Source organism: Fukomys damarensis, unplaced genomic scaffold, assembly GCF_012274545.1.
Source record: "Fukomys damarensis isolate Sample0158 unplaced genomic scaffold, DMR_v1.0_HiC HiC_scaffold_35, whole genome shotgun sequence".
NCBI classification, from domain to species: Eukaryota; Metazoa; Chordata; class Mammalia; order Rodentia; family Bathyergidae; genus Fukomys; species Fukomys damarensis.
In genome coordinates, this window is record NW_022900947.1 from 19,153,077 (window position 1) to 19,169,063 (window position 15,987).

At 34.7% G+C, this 15,987-nt stretch overlaps 1 protein-coding gene across 5 annotated transcripts in view; it reads left to right on the forward strand.

The window, feature by feature from the left end:
• Positions 1-15,987, forward strand: part of Rbpj (recombination signal binding protein for immunoglobulin kappa J region) — a 97,388-nt gene that overhangs the window by 45,377 nt on the left and 36,024 nt on the right. For 3 of the 5 annotated variants that reach the window (XM_010608466.3, XM_033758821.1, XM_010608467.3), the window contains one exon: positions 14,087-14,125. In XM_010608466.3, coding sequence (XP_010606768.1) covers positions 14,087-14,125 — 39 coding nt within the window. Of the gene's footprint in view, positions 1-10,502; positions 10,514-11,301; positions 11,321-14,086; positions 14,126-15,987 lie in introns of those variants that run through there. The other 2 variants (XM_010608468.2, XM_010608469.3) reach the window with 2 other exon arrangements.

Below are 15,987 nucleotides of genomic sequence, written 5' to 3' on the forward strand. Positions count from 1 at the left end.
CTTTTTTGAAATGTGAACATGGTTCATAAAGAACTTTTTTTTTTTTTTTTTTGATACTTTCTTTGCACTTGGGAGGCAGGCGCAGTGCTACTGAGCTAAATTCCAGGCCCAACATTTGTTACTTTTTGAGCAAGTAACAGTAACCTGTACCACTGTATCTCTGTCGGGCATTCTCATGGGAAAAATAATGTCATTGAGATGAGGAAATTAGTCATTACTTTAAGATTTGTACTGTTAAAACCAGCTCATTTAAGTTTTTTTTCCTCCATTGCAGAATTGACTATGCATTTCAGATCTGTTTATAATTGTTCATTTCAAAGTAGTTGATCTAAATAATAATATTAGACTACAATTTTGTAATAATTTTTTGTTTCTGTTGTCTGTGTTCCTTTTAAATAGATTATTTGGTATAATTATAGTTCATTCAAGCTTGTGTCTTTGACCATAGGTCTTTAAAGTGTATTCTACCATTTTAAAAAGATTGGCTAGCATAAAAGGTACAGGCTAAAATATACATTTTGCATGTCCAGTTTATTGTGGAAACAAGTTGGCATTTTCTTCATTGCTAGGTTGCTTGTAATTCAGAGATTTTTGGGTTTGATTAATCTCTAAAGCTTTTAACACAGATTTTCCTGGCTTATTTACAGTACCATTTACAGTTTATTACAGTATTCATATCCTCTGGATTATTATATTTTTTCTTTGGGTTCAACAATTTTGATATGCTTAGAAATAGTTTACAGAAAATAAATTTCCAGATGAGATAGTTTGTTTAATGGGGAAAGTAAATGGACATTACCAGTGAATTAGGGGAAAACAGGAAAAAGTCTGCTTTGAAGAAAGGCAAGGAAGATAAGTGATTTGTGTTTGACTTCCTTATATATTTATCTGTGGAACTTTCTAGCTTCATCCTCAATATGATCCGTGTGTGATCAGAAGTAGTACCTGTGACTTTATGAGCTTCAGCCTTTTCTTGTAGATTAAAATAATTTAATAACTGAATGTTTACTCACAGTTAAGAGATTTAAATGAGAGCATATATAAGTAGATATATTCTGTCTGTTGCTATTTCTTGTTTCTCTGCTATATGAGGACAGTACAGAAAGCTATGGGCGTAAGTGGTAATGAGTTTTGTCTAAGTATGGAATCAGAATGAAGATAAGAGATTTTAGAAATGTAGTTAATGGCATTTGTCACTGAATTGTTTGTGGTGAATTCAAGAATAGGAAAAAGGTGTAGAATATTGGCACTGTGGAGATGGGGGAGACTATATCTTTAAGGAACACACATGCAGAAGTGGTGAGAGAAGAATATTAAAATTGATAAAATGAAGCTCATCTCTAAAGAAAAACTATTAAAGTTTAATTTAAAGCATTTAACTAGACAGTAAACTAGTAAATTAACTCTGTAATGTAACAGCCTTGTCATTTGCATATTTATGTTTATAGCATAATGAAGTACCAAGATAATACATAACACACATGAACCAAACCTGGAAGTTGAGTGTACACCTGCTGGAGGCTTTATCCTTGTCTTTGTTACTGCCCATTCATTGCTCAGTGTGCCACGTATTGAAACAGAGGACTTTGAGAAAGAATGTATCCAGGTGGCCAAGTGTAGAGAAAGGCAAGCAGATCTCATATCTGCTTCCCTGAAGATAAGGTCTGGGGATATTTATGAGATAGTGCAACAAGGTAATTTGAAGCATAGGGAAAGGGTGTTGGAAGTGATCAGTGGTTTGCACCTGCATAATCAATCTTTGTAGCTCTTCCTAGGATTCATGTTCAGAAAATAGGGACATTCACATGGTCTGGAGGTGGTCATTTTGGCCCCTTGATATCAAAGAAGTCACTGGTTAGACACTTGTGAGGGCCTAGGTGAAGAGTTGTGGTTTCATCAGAACTGGTCTTCGTGACCTAGGCAACTCTTATCATGACCCACACATTAGAAGTGTTATCTACAGCAAAGCTGTGGGAGACTAGTAACACTGTTGTTCAGCTGGGTGGCCTCTAAAATTAGTGATTTTTAAGTTTTTTTTGGAGGAGTGTCAGGGATCAAACTCTGGTCCTTGTGCTTACAACACAGGTGGCAGAACCACTGAGCTAAATCCCCAGCCCTAAAATTAGTGATTTTTAAAGTCACTAAAAGCAGGTAACTAAAGGTTTGCTGTCAGTTCACTTAGACCCTTAAGGCCTTCCCTCCTTTAGGAGTACTTTGCCACTATAAGTACCTGATGATCTTTTAATTACTGCTTGGTGATCTGGCTAACCTCAGTTCCAAACATTTTGCTTGTATGTGCTGAGTAGAGGCTCTGATGGATATAGAAGCATTAGACTGCATATAAATACTACCCGAGCTTGTAGTCAGATCTTACACCATCAACTGTGGGGCCTCTTTGTGGTTTATTCCCCTTTCACAGCCCCACAGCCTCCTTCGAAGCTTGAGTGAGCAGATACTAGCTCCTTGGCCTGCTCTTGTGTTCCAAGCATTGGCAGGTTGATAGGGTAATGGCTCAAATGCATTTTGGCAGAAAGCCATCCTTTAAGCTTTGAATTGTGGCTAAGACAGCTTCTTGAATGTTGTTTAAATTTACCTCAAAGGTAAATTTGTTCATTAGTAATTTGTAATGTAATAATGGAAAGTAAGTTACAATTTAAAAGAAAAGGATTATTTTAAGGATTAAGCTAAAAGTCAATTCTTTTTTTTTTTCTTTTTTTTTTTTTTTGGTACCAGAGATTTTCAATTTTTTTTTTTTTTTTTTTTTTTTTTTTTTGGTACCAGAGATTGAACTCTGGTCTTTGGGCTTGCAGGGCAGGTGGCAGAACCACTGAGCTAAATCCCTGACCCTAAAAGTCAATTCTTTATTATACAATGATACTGTATGAAATAGCTTGGAAATTTCTTCCCTGTTCTGAACATAAGAATTTTGATTCAGAATTTACTCATGTGGAGTATTCATAGTGTCCTTTAATCTGTTTTTAAAAATAGGAATTGCCATCTTTTCTTTGCATGTTTGTTTTCCTGTCTTGGAGACAGGCTTGAAATAGCTTGACTTCATATAAACCTAAGCAGTAGTCTTTGCTTTGGGCCCTAGACCTTATGTTAACTCTGTCCTCCATGAATGCCTTGATTTGTGTTTATTGTTTGAAAGGAAAATAAAATGCAGATCCAGTACTGAATTCAAATACAGATGTCTCTCAGCTAACAAAGTGGCAACTTCTGGTAAAATAAGTCAAACTTACATTTCATACATTAACCTACATAGTTTGACAAGATAGTATTGGTTGCTTGGCTTTGTGATCACAGGACTGACTGGCAGGTGTGGCTTGCTGTCACTGCCTAGCACCTAAAGAGAATATACTACATTCTACTAGTCAGAGAAAAGGTAAAAAATGTGAAGTATAGTTTCTACTGAAGGCATATAACTTTTGTACCATCATTAACTAGAAAAATTCTCATTTGCACCATTGTAAGTCAGGGAACATTTGCTTAGAATACCAAACTGACTGTCACCAGTTTTGGCTGATACAAAATTGACTGATCATGGTTTGATGGTGGTTGGACTGGTACTGTGAATGCATAATTTCTACTAACAGAAAAAAGAGGAATGTGAAAACTTCTTCATTATACTGAAGTCTATGTGGATTGGATCAGTGTTCCTTTTTAATTCAGAAAAATATTCTTTGAGGAATTATCGTTGATCACTATGAACACTGAAGTCAGGAGACTCGAGTATAATGTGGATTCTCAGTGCAGTATAATGTGGTCTCTTTGTGCAGGGAAAGTACAAGAGTAATTATTTCAGAAAGGTAGTGCCACATTTATGACACATACATCCATGCAATAGTGAAAGCATGGGTCCTACAGCACATGTCTTCAGATTTCCAATTTCTGTGCATTTATAGCTTTAGAAAATACTTTTCATTTTCCAGTGATCAAAGAAAAATTTACTTCTAACCCGTATACACGTTAATCAGTAGTTGAAGAATTGGGAGGCATTCAGATTTCCCTTTAGATTTTATTTTTTTTACCTTTTTCACTGAAGCAAGCCAAATGTTGCTGTGTCACATAGCAAGCGTACGTTATAAGCCTAGCACAGGGATCAGTATACTGCCACCCTCTTCACATTTGTATGTATAAACTGAAATTTAAAATGTGTTAATATAGAGTATGTGGAAAACAATGAACTTTAAAAGCTAGTTACTTTTTGTACTAAATTTGCCAGTATGTGAACTTGGGCAAGGCAGTTATTGAGCTGGTTTCCTCTGTATATAATGAGGATAATAACACCTACCTTGTAAGATTGATGTGGTTAGGAAGTGAGATATTCATGCAAAATGTGTGTCATAGTACCTGCCTGCTATTGTGATATACTGCATACAGACTGGGGCCATGTTTCTTGTTATGAATTCCAATGTCTTGCACAGTATCTATCACATCATGGGCACTTCAATGGCAAAACAAAAGGAACACAATCTTGGGAAAACTATTAATTACCCTGTTCTCCTTCCTTTTTCCTCATCTCAGTTTTAGGTGAAATAAACAAAGGAAGCCAGTTATAAAATCAGGAGTAGAAGTATTCTGAATCCTAGTAATATGCAGCATATTTCCATGACCCTGAATAATTACTGAGTTAATACCCATGTGAAGTATAGTTTGCCAAACAATTGACCTTAATTTTCTTCCCTGTCATATAAAAGAGAAAACTGTAGGAATGCCTGATGTTGAACTTAAATGGAGAAAGTATGACCAGTTATGTCAGGAATTGAATAAAATATTTTAACTTAATAACCAAGCCACGTGGTGAAAGCCTGTATTATTTTGGAGGCTGAGGTAAGAGGATCAAATTTGAGCCCAGCCTGAGCAACTCAGTGACTTAATGAGACTCTGGCTTGAAATTATACTATGAATAAGTAAATAAATAAATAAATAAAATGGTTCGAAGATACAGCTCAGGGTAAAGGCCCTGGGTTCAATTCCTGTACTGGCAAAAACCACTTTTTTTAACTTGATATTTGACTTTTATTTAAAAGTTTGACTTAATATGAAGTACATATTTTTTTGAAATATTACTGCTGAGGACTGGAAAACACCAGCTTCTGAAATTTTATGTGAAAATAAAGAAGTAAAGACCAGGAAAGACACCCTCCCACCAGTTCCCTAGAGGCTTCATGGGCCCCCTAGTCTCCAACCCTTCCCAGGTAACTGTCCTGTCAGATACAAGAAGCTATTTTTGCCTGTTTTTGATTTTCATATGAATAGAAACATAATTTTATGCCTTTTGAGTCTGCCTTCTTTCACAGGTAATCAACACTATGCATGTAGCCATAGCTTGTTTAATTTCATTTCTGAGCAGTACTTTGTTGTATGATTATTCTGTAGTTTATTCAGTTCTTTGACATTGATTATTTGGTTTGTTTTTACTTAGGGGTTATTATGTCTTAATGGTGCTATCAGCATTCTCATACTTGTTTTTTGATACCCATTTGTTCACATTTGGGGTATAGCATTTGTTTACTTTTGTACTTCATCATCAGTAACAATCTAAAGTCAACAAGCATATATTTTAAACTATTGTGAGTGGTCTAGCTGTATCACTACTTTCTCAAGTGTACTTTTATTAAGGAAAAATTATAATTGCATGATATTCTATTCCAGAAGCTTGCCATTATCTAATGTGTGATTTTTGTTCTGCCTAATAGCAGTTGTGGAATGATAGAGTTGGAAAGAATTTAGTCTCTTCATTGTCCCAAGGTATATTTTATAAGTGCTGCTATATTTAAGAAACATGTACTCATTCATCTATTCATTTATCATTTATTGAGTTCATTTTGAGTACCAGGCATGTCTGCCTCTGATAAGCACCATCCTGCTTTCTATATCTGAATTTGATTACACTAGTTAACACTTACACACTGTTTTCCTTTCATGTCTGGCTTATTTCATTTAGCATAATGTCTTCAAGATTCTTCTGTGTAGTATGTACTAGCAGTTCTTTCCTTTTTAGTCTAATATCTCATTGTATGTGCCACATTTTGTTTATCCATTCATTGTTACTAGGTATTTGGGTTCTTTCCACCTTCTGCCTATTGTGAATGATACTACTGTAAAGACTGGTGTCCAGCTATCTTTTTGAGTCTTTGCTGTCACTTTTGGGTGTGTGCCTAGAAGTGGAATTGCAGGTCATTACCTTAATTTTTTTGATAATCCATACAGTTTTCTGTAGCAGCTGCACTATGCTACATTCTCACCAGTAGTACCTAAGGGTTCCAGTTTCCCCACATCCTTCTTAACCCTGTTACTTCGGTCAAGTAATAGCCATCTTAATGGGTGTGTAGTATATCATTGTGGTTTTGACTTGCGTTTAGTGATGTTGAGTAGGTTTTCTTGTGCATTGTCTATCTTTGTTGGAGAAGTTTTTTTGTTTTTTTTTCAATTAGGCTTTTTTTGTTGTTACTGCCGTTTTGCAGTACTGCAGATAGAACCTAGTGCCTTATGCATGGTAGCCAAGCATTCTACCACTGAGCTACACCCCAGCCCTTTTTTGTTGTTGAGTTATAGGAATTCTTTTTATATAGTGGATGTTAGTTAATTCCTTATCAGATACATTATTATATGTATTTTTAAGGTAATGTTTATTTCAGTTTCATTGTATTTGTTCTATAAATTACTCAATAATCCACATTGAAAGAATAGTGAGTGTTTTATTGAGTGTTTAGTTGGTACTAGCATCTCTTGTCAGTGCTTTACATGTATGAACCTTTTGAATTCCTTAAAAAAAAAAAAAAGAACCCATGTAAACTTACTTTCATCTGTGTTTTCAGTTGAGGAAAACTTTCCCATTCTAGATTTTTCATTCAAGTCAGGATTTGGATTTAAGCAACCTAGCTCTGAGTCCATGCTCCTTCTGCAGCACTTACCTGCCTCCTCCCTCATGGCTGCACATGAACCACCTGCGTGGTAGGTGAGACTTTTCGGGTCTGAACACAGCTCGGCCCCTCTCCTACAACTTTGTCATGCCTTTGTCCATGGGGTGAGGAGATAGCTGAAGGCAAAACCTAAGATAGACAGAATTGTGAAGATCAGGAAACCATGACTGAAGTTCATAAAAGCATATGTGTCATTCAAATATAGTTTACAAGACTAAGTGAGGTGCCTGTAGAAGTTATTAGCACTGGTTGAGATGAGAACCTCCTTAATTTTCTTTAAGTTACTTTGTTTTTGTGGAAGTGTAGGTTTTCATAGTGTATAAACTTGATTCTTTGAGTATGGCATAAAGTTTTAAAAATGGTTCCTCTGGTGAAATTTGTTGACTTTTTAAGGGTGAATTCTTACCTCAGCTTTTATTCTTAATTTTCTCTATTTTTATTTTAAGCCATTCGTATTCTAAAGTTGGTACTTGAGTGGCTAACAGTTGAGAGATAAAATATGCAGTATCATTTTGTTTACCTAAGCCAAAGTTAATTAGTAAAGACAAAAAATCTGTCAGATTATAAAATGCATTCTAAAGCAAAGTGGAATTTTTATTGCTGCTCACTGTTACTACTAATAATTGTGTGTAGATTGTGTGTGTCTGTGTTATACATAAAATTAATGCTACTTTCTGAATAGCTTTTTTGTGTCTACATATGTATAGGTGGTAGGTGCTATGTGACCACCAGACACATGATTTTAAAATTCTTTTGGTGCTACAAATGATGCTTTATTGAATATCTTGTGCATATTTGTATACAGTTTAAAAGTTATATGCCTGTGTACAAATTTTCCAGAATTGAATTGCCAGGTCAAAAGAATGTAATAGTATTTGAATGAATATCTTCCAAAAAAGTTTGACAAATTTAAACTCCAAATGGTATATGACAGTTCCTGTTTCTTCACCTGTACACCACCCTGGGGTGTTATCAAACTTCAGATCTACAGCAAGCAATTCTTAAATAATTGCCTTAATGATATAAAAGCTGAGCCAGAGAGCTGGCCACAGAGCCACCTCCCACGAATGTTTTTTGATAGGGTTGTCATCACCAGATTCTGCAGCAAGCAGAGTCAAGCCAGAATCTTGATTAAGAGATGCATGCTTCTTTGGGTGTGTCCATTTTGTTCTGCTAAAGTTTTAATTTGCAGAAATGTTGCAAGGATATTGCAGAGTTCACCCACATTCTTCAGATGTTAACATTACCACATTTACTCTATCCTTCTTTGAAGACACACACACACACACACACACACACACACACACACACACACACATTTTTCCCTGAATTGTTCATAGATAAGGTCTGTCGTACTACAGTATTTTTTAACGTTCCCTTATGTAAATAGTGTACAGTTATCAAAGTTAGGAAATTAAAATTGATGCAATTCCGTTATCTGTAGGATTTATTCAGATTCTGTCAATTGTCTGATATCTTTTATAGTGAAAGACATTCTGTACATATGTCACATAGTGCAGTTATATGAGTCGTCTTTAATCTGGGCCACTTCCTTAGGTTTTTTTGCCAAAACATGTTCCACTGTTTGAATCTATTCCTCATTTTAAATTTCAGATTCTTTTTATTGGGAATAGCAATATCACAAAAGCAATATTATGTTCTGATACATCATATTAAGAGGGATTTGATGTAGTTTATCTCAGTCTCATTCAGTGTGTGTGTGCATGCATATTATATACACTTGCTCATACATGAAGAATGTACAGTCCTGTGGATTAAACCCAGAGCTTACTGCATGCTAAGCACATGCTCTATCACAGGGTACACCCTGTTCCCCCTAAAGATTTTTGAGGCCATAGTTTCATATGAGGTCTTCATATAAGATATTAATGGAGATCAATACTGTCACAACTTATTTGTGCTATCTACATAGTAGATCTTATTGCTGTTGCGTATTTAACCCAAAGGCATCCTTGAGGTATGGATATTTAGACAGACGGTATTAACCAAACCTGTAATATTGGAGAAACCTAAAAAACAAGAAGCCAAACATAGTTGGAGATTAAAGTATTAATCTGCCTTCTTTTTTCTTCCTACTTTTTCTTCTATATATAAATCCTGGTACTTAGGAACTCTGTAAAATTTAAATACTGTTTAAATCTGTTTAAATCAGATTTGATGTGGTTTGGTTTAATTATGAATTTGAATATGAGTGGACAGTTCTCAGAATTACAAATGGCTAATAAATACATGAAAAAATACTCATCCTTGCTGACCATTAGAGAAATGCATATTGAAACTGCCCTGAGATACTACCTTACTGAAGGAAGAGTGGTATCATAAAAAAATCTAAGAATAGGCACTGCTGATAAGGATATGGGGGGAAAATTCTACTACATTGTTGGTGGGAATATAAACTAGTGCAACTAATGTAGAGATTCCTTAAAAAACTAGAAGTACAAATCCTATTTGATCCAGCTACCCTGCTCTTTGGTATCTTCCCCAAAGACTTAGAATATCATATTATGGGAATACAGACCCATGTTAATAGCAGCACAATTTATAATAGCTACGTGTTGGAAGTAGCCTATATGTCCATCAACACATGGATGAATGGATAAGGAAAATGTATTTGTACACAATGAAGTACTACATTGCCATAAAAAAAGATAAACTTGAGGCTTTTATAGATAAATGGATGCAACTTAAGAACATAACGTTAATGAAATAAGTCATATACACAAGATGAAATATCACATGGTTTCCCTTATAAGAGAAAAATATACATAAATATAAATAAATAAGGAGCAAAATAGAAGAATGATAAAATAGGAAATAAATTCAGCTACTTCCCCAAATTACATATTCTGCTGGGAATCTCTATATATGCTAATTTGTTTCATTTATACTAATAGTTTATCTTAACTCAAGGAAACATTTCTCTTATGTTTCTTTTTTTGTGAGATTCTTTTTGATTTGTCTTGTACTAATTACCTTGAAGTTAATGGTACACAATGTCATTATAACTGTTATTCTCTTATCATTTGGTCATGAAAATTTGTTTTTTCATAAAAAGAAATCAATTGTAAAGTGAAAAAAATATTAATTTGAGTTGTTAGTGTCTTTTTCTACTTCTCTTCTGCAAATCTCACCAAAGTTATGTTCTAATACTATTACTGAGGCAGTATTCTAGACTGATCAGGGTTTGGCTTTGTTTTCTAGTGGTGTAATTACTAAATTGTTCTGTACTGAAGGTTTTTTTCCCCCTCTTTCCCTTTTTTAGTTTTGATTTGGTTTTGTCATGGAAAGTGTCTTCTAGCCACAAAAGGTGTAAAGATGGTGAAGTTCTGATAACTCTTATCCTGTTTGGCCTGAGTACATCTGTGGTCATTTACTTCCTTAACAAATTGGTGAACATATAAGGAAGCATATATGGTACGGTAGGAAATACTGTAGTATCTTCTCTGAGCAGAAGGAAGTATGTGAAGTATGTGTATATGAATGTAATGAGTAGGCAAATATTTTACTTTTTTGAAAATTTCAATGGATTGGAGGATATGGGAAAGCCTCACAACTACTTACAGGTAGGATGTGCTTTGATGATAAATTGCAACTTTTAAAAATCTTCACACATCTTGGTATATAACATTGGATTCAGCTAGAGTAATTAACATTACAGTAGTTATTCTTGTTTTGAATATAAGATCTTAGTTATCTGAGAAGCAAAAGGTTAGTGGTTAACGTAAAGTCAATTTGCTTGTATAGAGTGAAGAATATAAGTTTTGTTGAGCCATTGTATCGTATGAACATATGGGTAATAATAGCAAGCAGGTGTTTTGTCCCACCTCACTCCCAGTCTGCGGCAGAAGGCTCCAGAACACAGAGCAAAAAAGGAAAGAGCATGGTATAAATCAGCAGTGTACCATTTAATTTTTGTTTGCTATTTTGAAAATTCTGGAATCAATCTTTTCTCTTTAAAGGTTTGCCGGGATTATTACGTTTAACTAAAAGTACATTTATATGGCATACAGATAATTGGAGAAACCTACTCATGTAAATAAGATATTGACAGTCTGTAATTATCAAAAGAGAAAATGGATAGTAGTGATTCTTTGTTGTAATGAAGATTTAACACTTTATTTCATGAATTTAAAAGGGTCCTTAGGGCACTTAAGGATTTAGTATTGCTTTTTGGTTTTTATGTTGTGAAACATGCTATATAGCTATTATGAAAAAAATGTTTTTACACAAGATCTGAAATTTGGTTTGCTAAACTTTTTTTTGGTGTACTTGTCAGTTCAGATCATGTTAATAGATATCTTGTTTTTCTGATAGATTGCCACACTACATTATGAAATCATGAATTTTATTGAATCACCCTGATTATAAAGGTGGGCTGCCTTTTTGTATTAGACTTTTTTTTTTTTTTTGGTACTGGGGAATCGAACTTGGGCCCTTGCACTTGCGAGGCTGGGCGGCAGAACCACTGGGCCAAATCCCTGGCCCTGTAGTACACAATTCTTAAAGTTTTGTGTTAGTCATCTATCAGGTTAGTAATGGAGATGGGTCTTGATAAGTACAGATACATATTGTATCTTGTTATAACTTGACACTTTTTCGTATGAAGATTTATTAAATTAGTTGGATTACAAGCATTGATTATATATTGTGAATCTAATATATATATATTTCTTGCTTGCTTGCTTGCTTGCTTTCGTACCAGTGAGCAAACTCAGGTCCTTGCACTTGCGAGGCAGGCAGCAGAATCACTGAGCTAAATCCCCAGCCCTCTACTAGATATTTTTTGAATTTTTGAATTCTTCCCTACTCCAATAAATATAGTAACCAGTAGATAAATTGAGATAAATAGGAATGTCATGGCTTATGCATTAAAGGGAAGATCAAGATTACACACAATTATTGAAGGCACTTTATTATATCACTGAAGAAGCAATTTGATCTTAATATTTCCATGTTTCTAGCCTTAAGGCAGCACAAGGGTGGAATGATGCATGATTTGGTACAAAATGCTGTCCAGGTTCATCAGGCAGTTGTGTTTAGCTCTCATACTCATTTTTTCTATGGAGTCAGAAATAATGTTGCGTGAGCATGCTATGTGATTGCTGACTTGATCTAATAAGTATTTATTAAAAAGGGTTTTAATCAACATTTACTTGGTAATCTAAATTTTGTAGAATTTCAAGGCATTGAAGAATAAAATTTATGGTTTTCTTTTGTTTTGTTTTGTTTTTGTACTGGGGATTGAACTTGGGATCTTGAGCTTGCAAGGCAGGCGGTGGAACCACTGAGCTAACTCCCATTTGAAATTTATATTTCGATGTTGGGTACAATGATCTCTTACTAGTTATGTAATTAATTTGTGCTAATACCAACGGGTACTTGGTGGTTTGAGTAGTAAGAGTTAGTATGGTGATTGGAAGAGTGATGGAATTATTGAAATGACTTTCATTTGTCCCTTAAGTAGATTCCAGGCAACTTTTGGGTTTATGTAAGATACTCTGTACCTATCCAAGTAAGGAATTTCCATTGTAATTATATGTAATAGTGGTATTTTTAATCAGTTTCAAAGATTTTTTAAAAAATCTTACCTGTTGAAAAAGATTGAGGAATAGATTTTGCTTTTAACTCCATAGCTGTAATTCATAGACAGTCAATAGTTAAGTATGTTAAATATGGGGTCTTCAGCCACCTTGCTAGGGTATCACTAAAACATTGTTTTATTTTTTTATTTTTAAAAATTGAGTATCTCAGGATAGAATCAGAACTAATCAAAAGTAATTCAGCTTGCAGAAACTTAAATCACTTCCTAACTTTTATGCTATTTCAATTAAAGCCACTTCCCAATATTTAAGGAAATATTTAAATATTCAATTTTATATACCTTTATCAATTATGAACTCATAATGTCATTATATAGCATTAATTAAAAAAATCAATTAAGTGGGATTTTAAAGATTTCATCAAAGTTAATAGTCCTGTGGAACATCAAATAAAGTATAGAGACTGCTATGAACAAGTCATTTGCCTGTTAGAACTGAAATCTTACTTCAAAACAAAACATTTATTTATATTTTTCTTTAAATGCCATGCCTTCACCATCTCTCAGAAAACCACATTTTCCTATTACAGAGGAAATAAGAGTCATCAAAACAGGAGCTACCACATATTCTTCATACACTTGTTTCTGTTAACATTGTAGTTTTTTTACTTCTTTTGGCTTAACTAGTTATAACTTTAAAATGGTAATTACTAGCATTCATTGATCACTTACTGTGTTCCAAGCACTATTCTGTATATTTTCAGCATATAAATTAAACCATACTTGATTTCCTTAACAACCTGTCTTTTTTGCAGATCAGGAGAAAGTCACGTAACTTCACAGTTAAACAGCCGGTGAATGTCACATCATGAATTTGAATTTAGCCAGTCTTATTCTAGAGCCTTTCCTTCTGTGTTTTGTCATCATGAGAACCTGAATTATGTGTTCTTGAGTTTGCTTGTGCTTTTCTCCTTGTCTGCTCGGTGTGATTCCTGTCTCTGTGCTGGCCCATAGGGTCGTACTCTGGACTAGTTCTCAGTCTGGGTGTTCTCAATGTGGCCTTCCATTTATTTTAGGAGATGGGACAGGTTGTTTTTTTTATCGTTAAGGTGAGGCCAATATGTACCTTAGAGAATGGTTTTATAGTGGTTGAATAGAGTAGTGTGTAGAAAGTGCATGCTGGTTTCTGACATGGGGTAAAGACTTGTGAGCTCTATAACACCACCTCTTGGGCTCAGAGCATTTTTCTCTGTTGCTCATTATGAGGGACTGTGGTTTTTGATTCGTTGTTATTGGGTTTGTTTTTGGGTTTTTTTTTTTGGTGTCTCTAAAATGCGGTGCCTGTCATCTTCATCTCACTCCACTGCTTGCTCAGAGTGGGTGTGCAAGGCCTACTTAGGGTATATTGTTTTAGTTTAAAAACTATTTTAAAATGTGTATTTTGTTATTTGTGGTTGAGATGACTTCTAAAGGATTTCTCTTTTCTCTGTTCTTCTCTGAGGTTAAAATCAAGACATAAATTTAATGGGGGCTAAAGAGCTAACTATGGAGGTTATGAGACATTTTTACAAATACTTTTTCTTTTGTACCCCCCCAGGAAATTTGGTGAGCGGCCTCCACCTAAACGACTCACTAGGTAAGCATTTTATATATTTATATATGTATTTTTTGTTTTTGTTTTTTATTGGTACGGGGGATTGAACTCAGGTCCTTGCGCTTGCAAGGCAGGCAACGGAGCCACTGAGCTAAATCCCCAGCCCCATAAGCATTATATTAGTCAGGCTTTCTTTTTCTTTCTTAAAAAATTAATTCTATTGGTACACTTGATGTATACAATATAATGACATAAATTGTTGGAGATTTGTACCTTCACATAATCAATCTTGGTTCTTATTTTTCCCCATCCCCCTCCCCTCCCTTCAATCCCTCCCTCCCTATCTGCAAAGAGTTTGTTTCCATTACTTTTCATTGTATCGTATTAGTCAGGCTTTCACTCAGCCAATTTGAGTATGCGTAGATCCTATCATTTATTAAGAAGGTACTATTAAGAATCTTTCCCATATTGGTACCTACATTACAGACTTTTATTCTCATCCTTCCTACCTCCTATTTCTCCTCTCTCTCCAAAAAAAAATGTATGAGGATATCATTTAAAAGGAAAGAAAGAAACCTTTTCAAGCAGTTCTTTTTATAATATAGTGACTGTAACAAGGTCGGCAGTATTATAGAAGCTTTCTATATTTAGCTGTGTTTAGCCAGTCATAATTATTTGATTACAGGTGAGGCTTGAAAAGATTTTGGGAGCGGGATACCAGGTACTGAATTTGGGACCTTGTGCTTGTGAGGCAGGCAGTAGAACCACTGAACTAAATTCCTGGCTTGAAAAGGTTTAATAATGCTCTTAGAAAGGAGTTTTAAAGAAAACAAGATTTTTACCTATTTTAAACAAAACAGATTTTATGATCTCACCCCAGAAATAATGTTAAGAAATCAACCAATAGCAAATGCTGGCAGGGCTGTGGGCAAAAAGTAAACCGTCTCCACTGTTGGGATTATAGAGTGGTACAACCACTGTGGAGAGTTCTCAAAAAAAACTAAAACTAGAGATTCCATTTAACCCACCTTTTCCCTTTCTTGGTATCTTCCCAAAAGAATTGAAAGCATCATACCATAGTGATATTTGCTCATGTTTATAGCAGCAAAGTTTGTAATAGCTAAATCTTGGAAACAGCCCAATTGCCCATCAACCAATGGATAAAGAAGATGTAGTGTTTTATGCAGTGGAATACTGCTCAGCCATAAAGATAAACTTGAGACATTTATAGCTAAATGGATGCATCTTGAGGCCATACTGTTAAGTGAAATAAATAGGCCAAACGTATAAATACTTCATTGTTCTCTGGTCTGAGAAACTATAAGTGTAAATGAGAACCAAAATGTATAATAGATAGTGTGAAATAGGAAGAAAATATTCAAATGGCCAGGGGTACTAGGAAGGGGGGCCAGGAGAAAGGAAGGATGGGAAAGAAAAAGAAAATGAGAAAAGAAGGAAACAAATGGAAGCAAAGCTTTTGTAAATAAGGAGGTGAAGAGGGCTTGAAGGGAAGGTAGGAGAATGGGCCAAAAAAGAATCAAGATATATCACGTACAAGTACAAATTCCCTATGATGAATGTGATTACTACATGTATATGGAATGTACCAATAAACTTAATTAATTTAAAAAATGTGTGTGTGTGTGTGTGTGTGTGTATAAAATTTTAAAAAGCTATTCCACTGACCCACCTAACAGTTTACCCCTAGTGTTACTGGAAGAGCGTCTTTGTTTACTTGTTAGGTATTGACTGTCCTGAGTGTCACTTACAGGTGTCATTTCAACCAGTTGATTCTTGTATTGAGTACATGTGATAGAATTATTGTTTTTAGACTTCCTGTTACCTTATAAAATAAATTTTAAAATATGCAATTTTTGATCATCCTGTGGGTGTGCAATAATTAG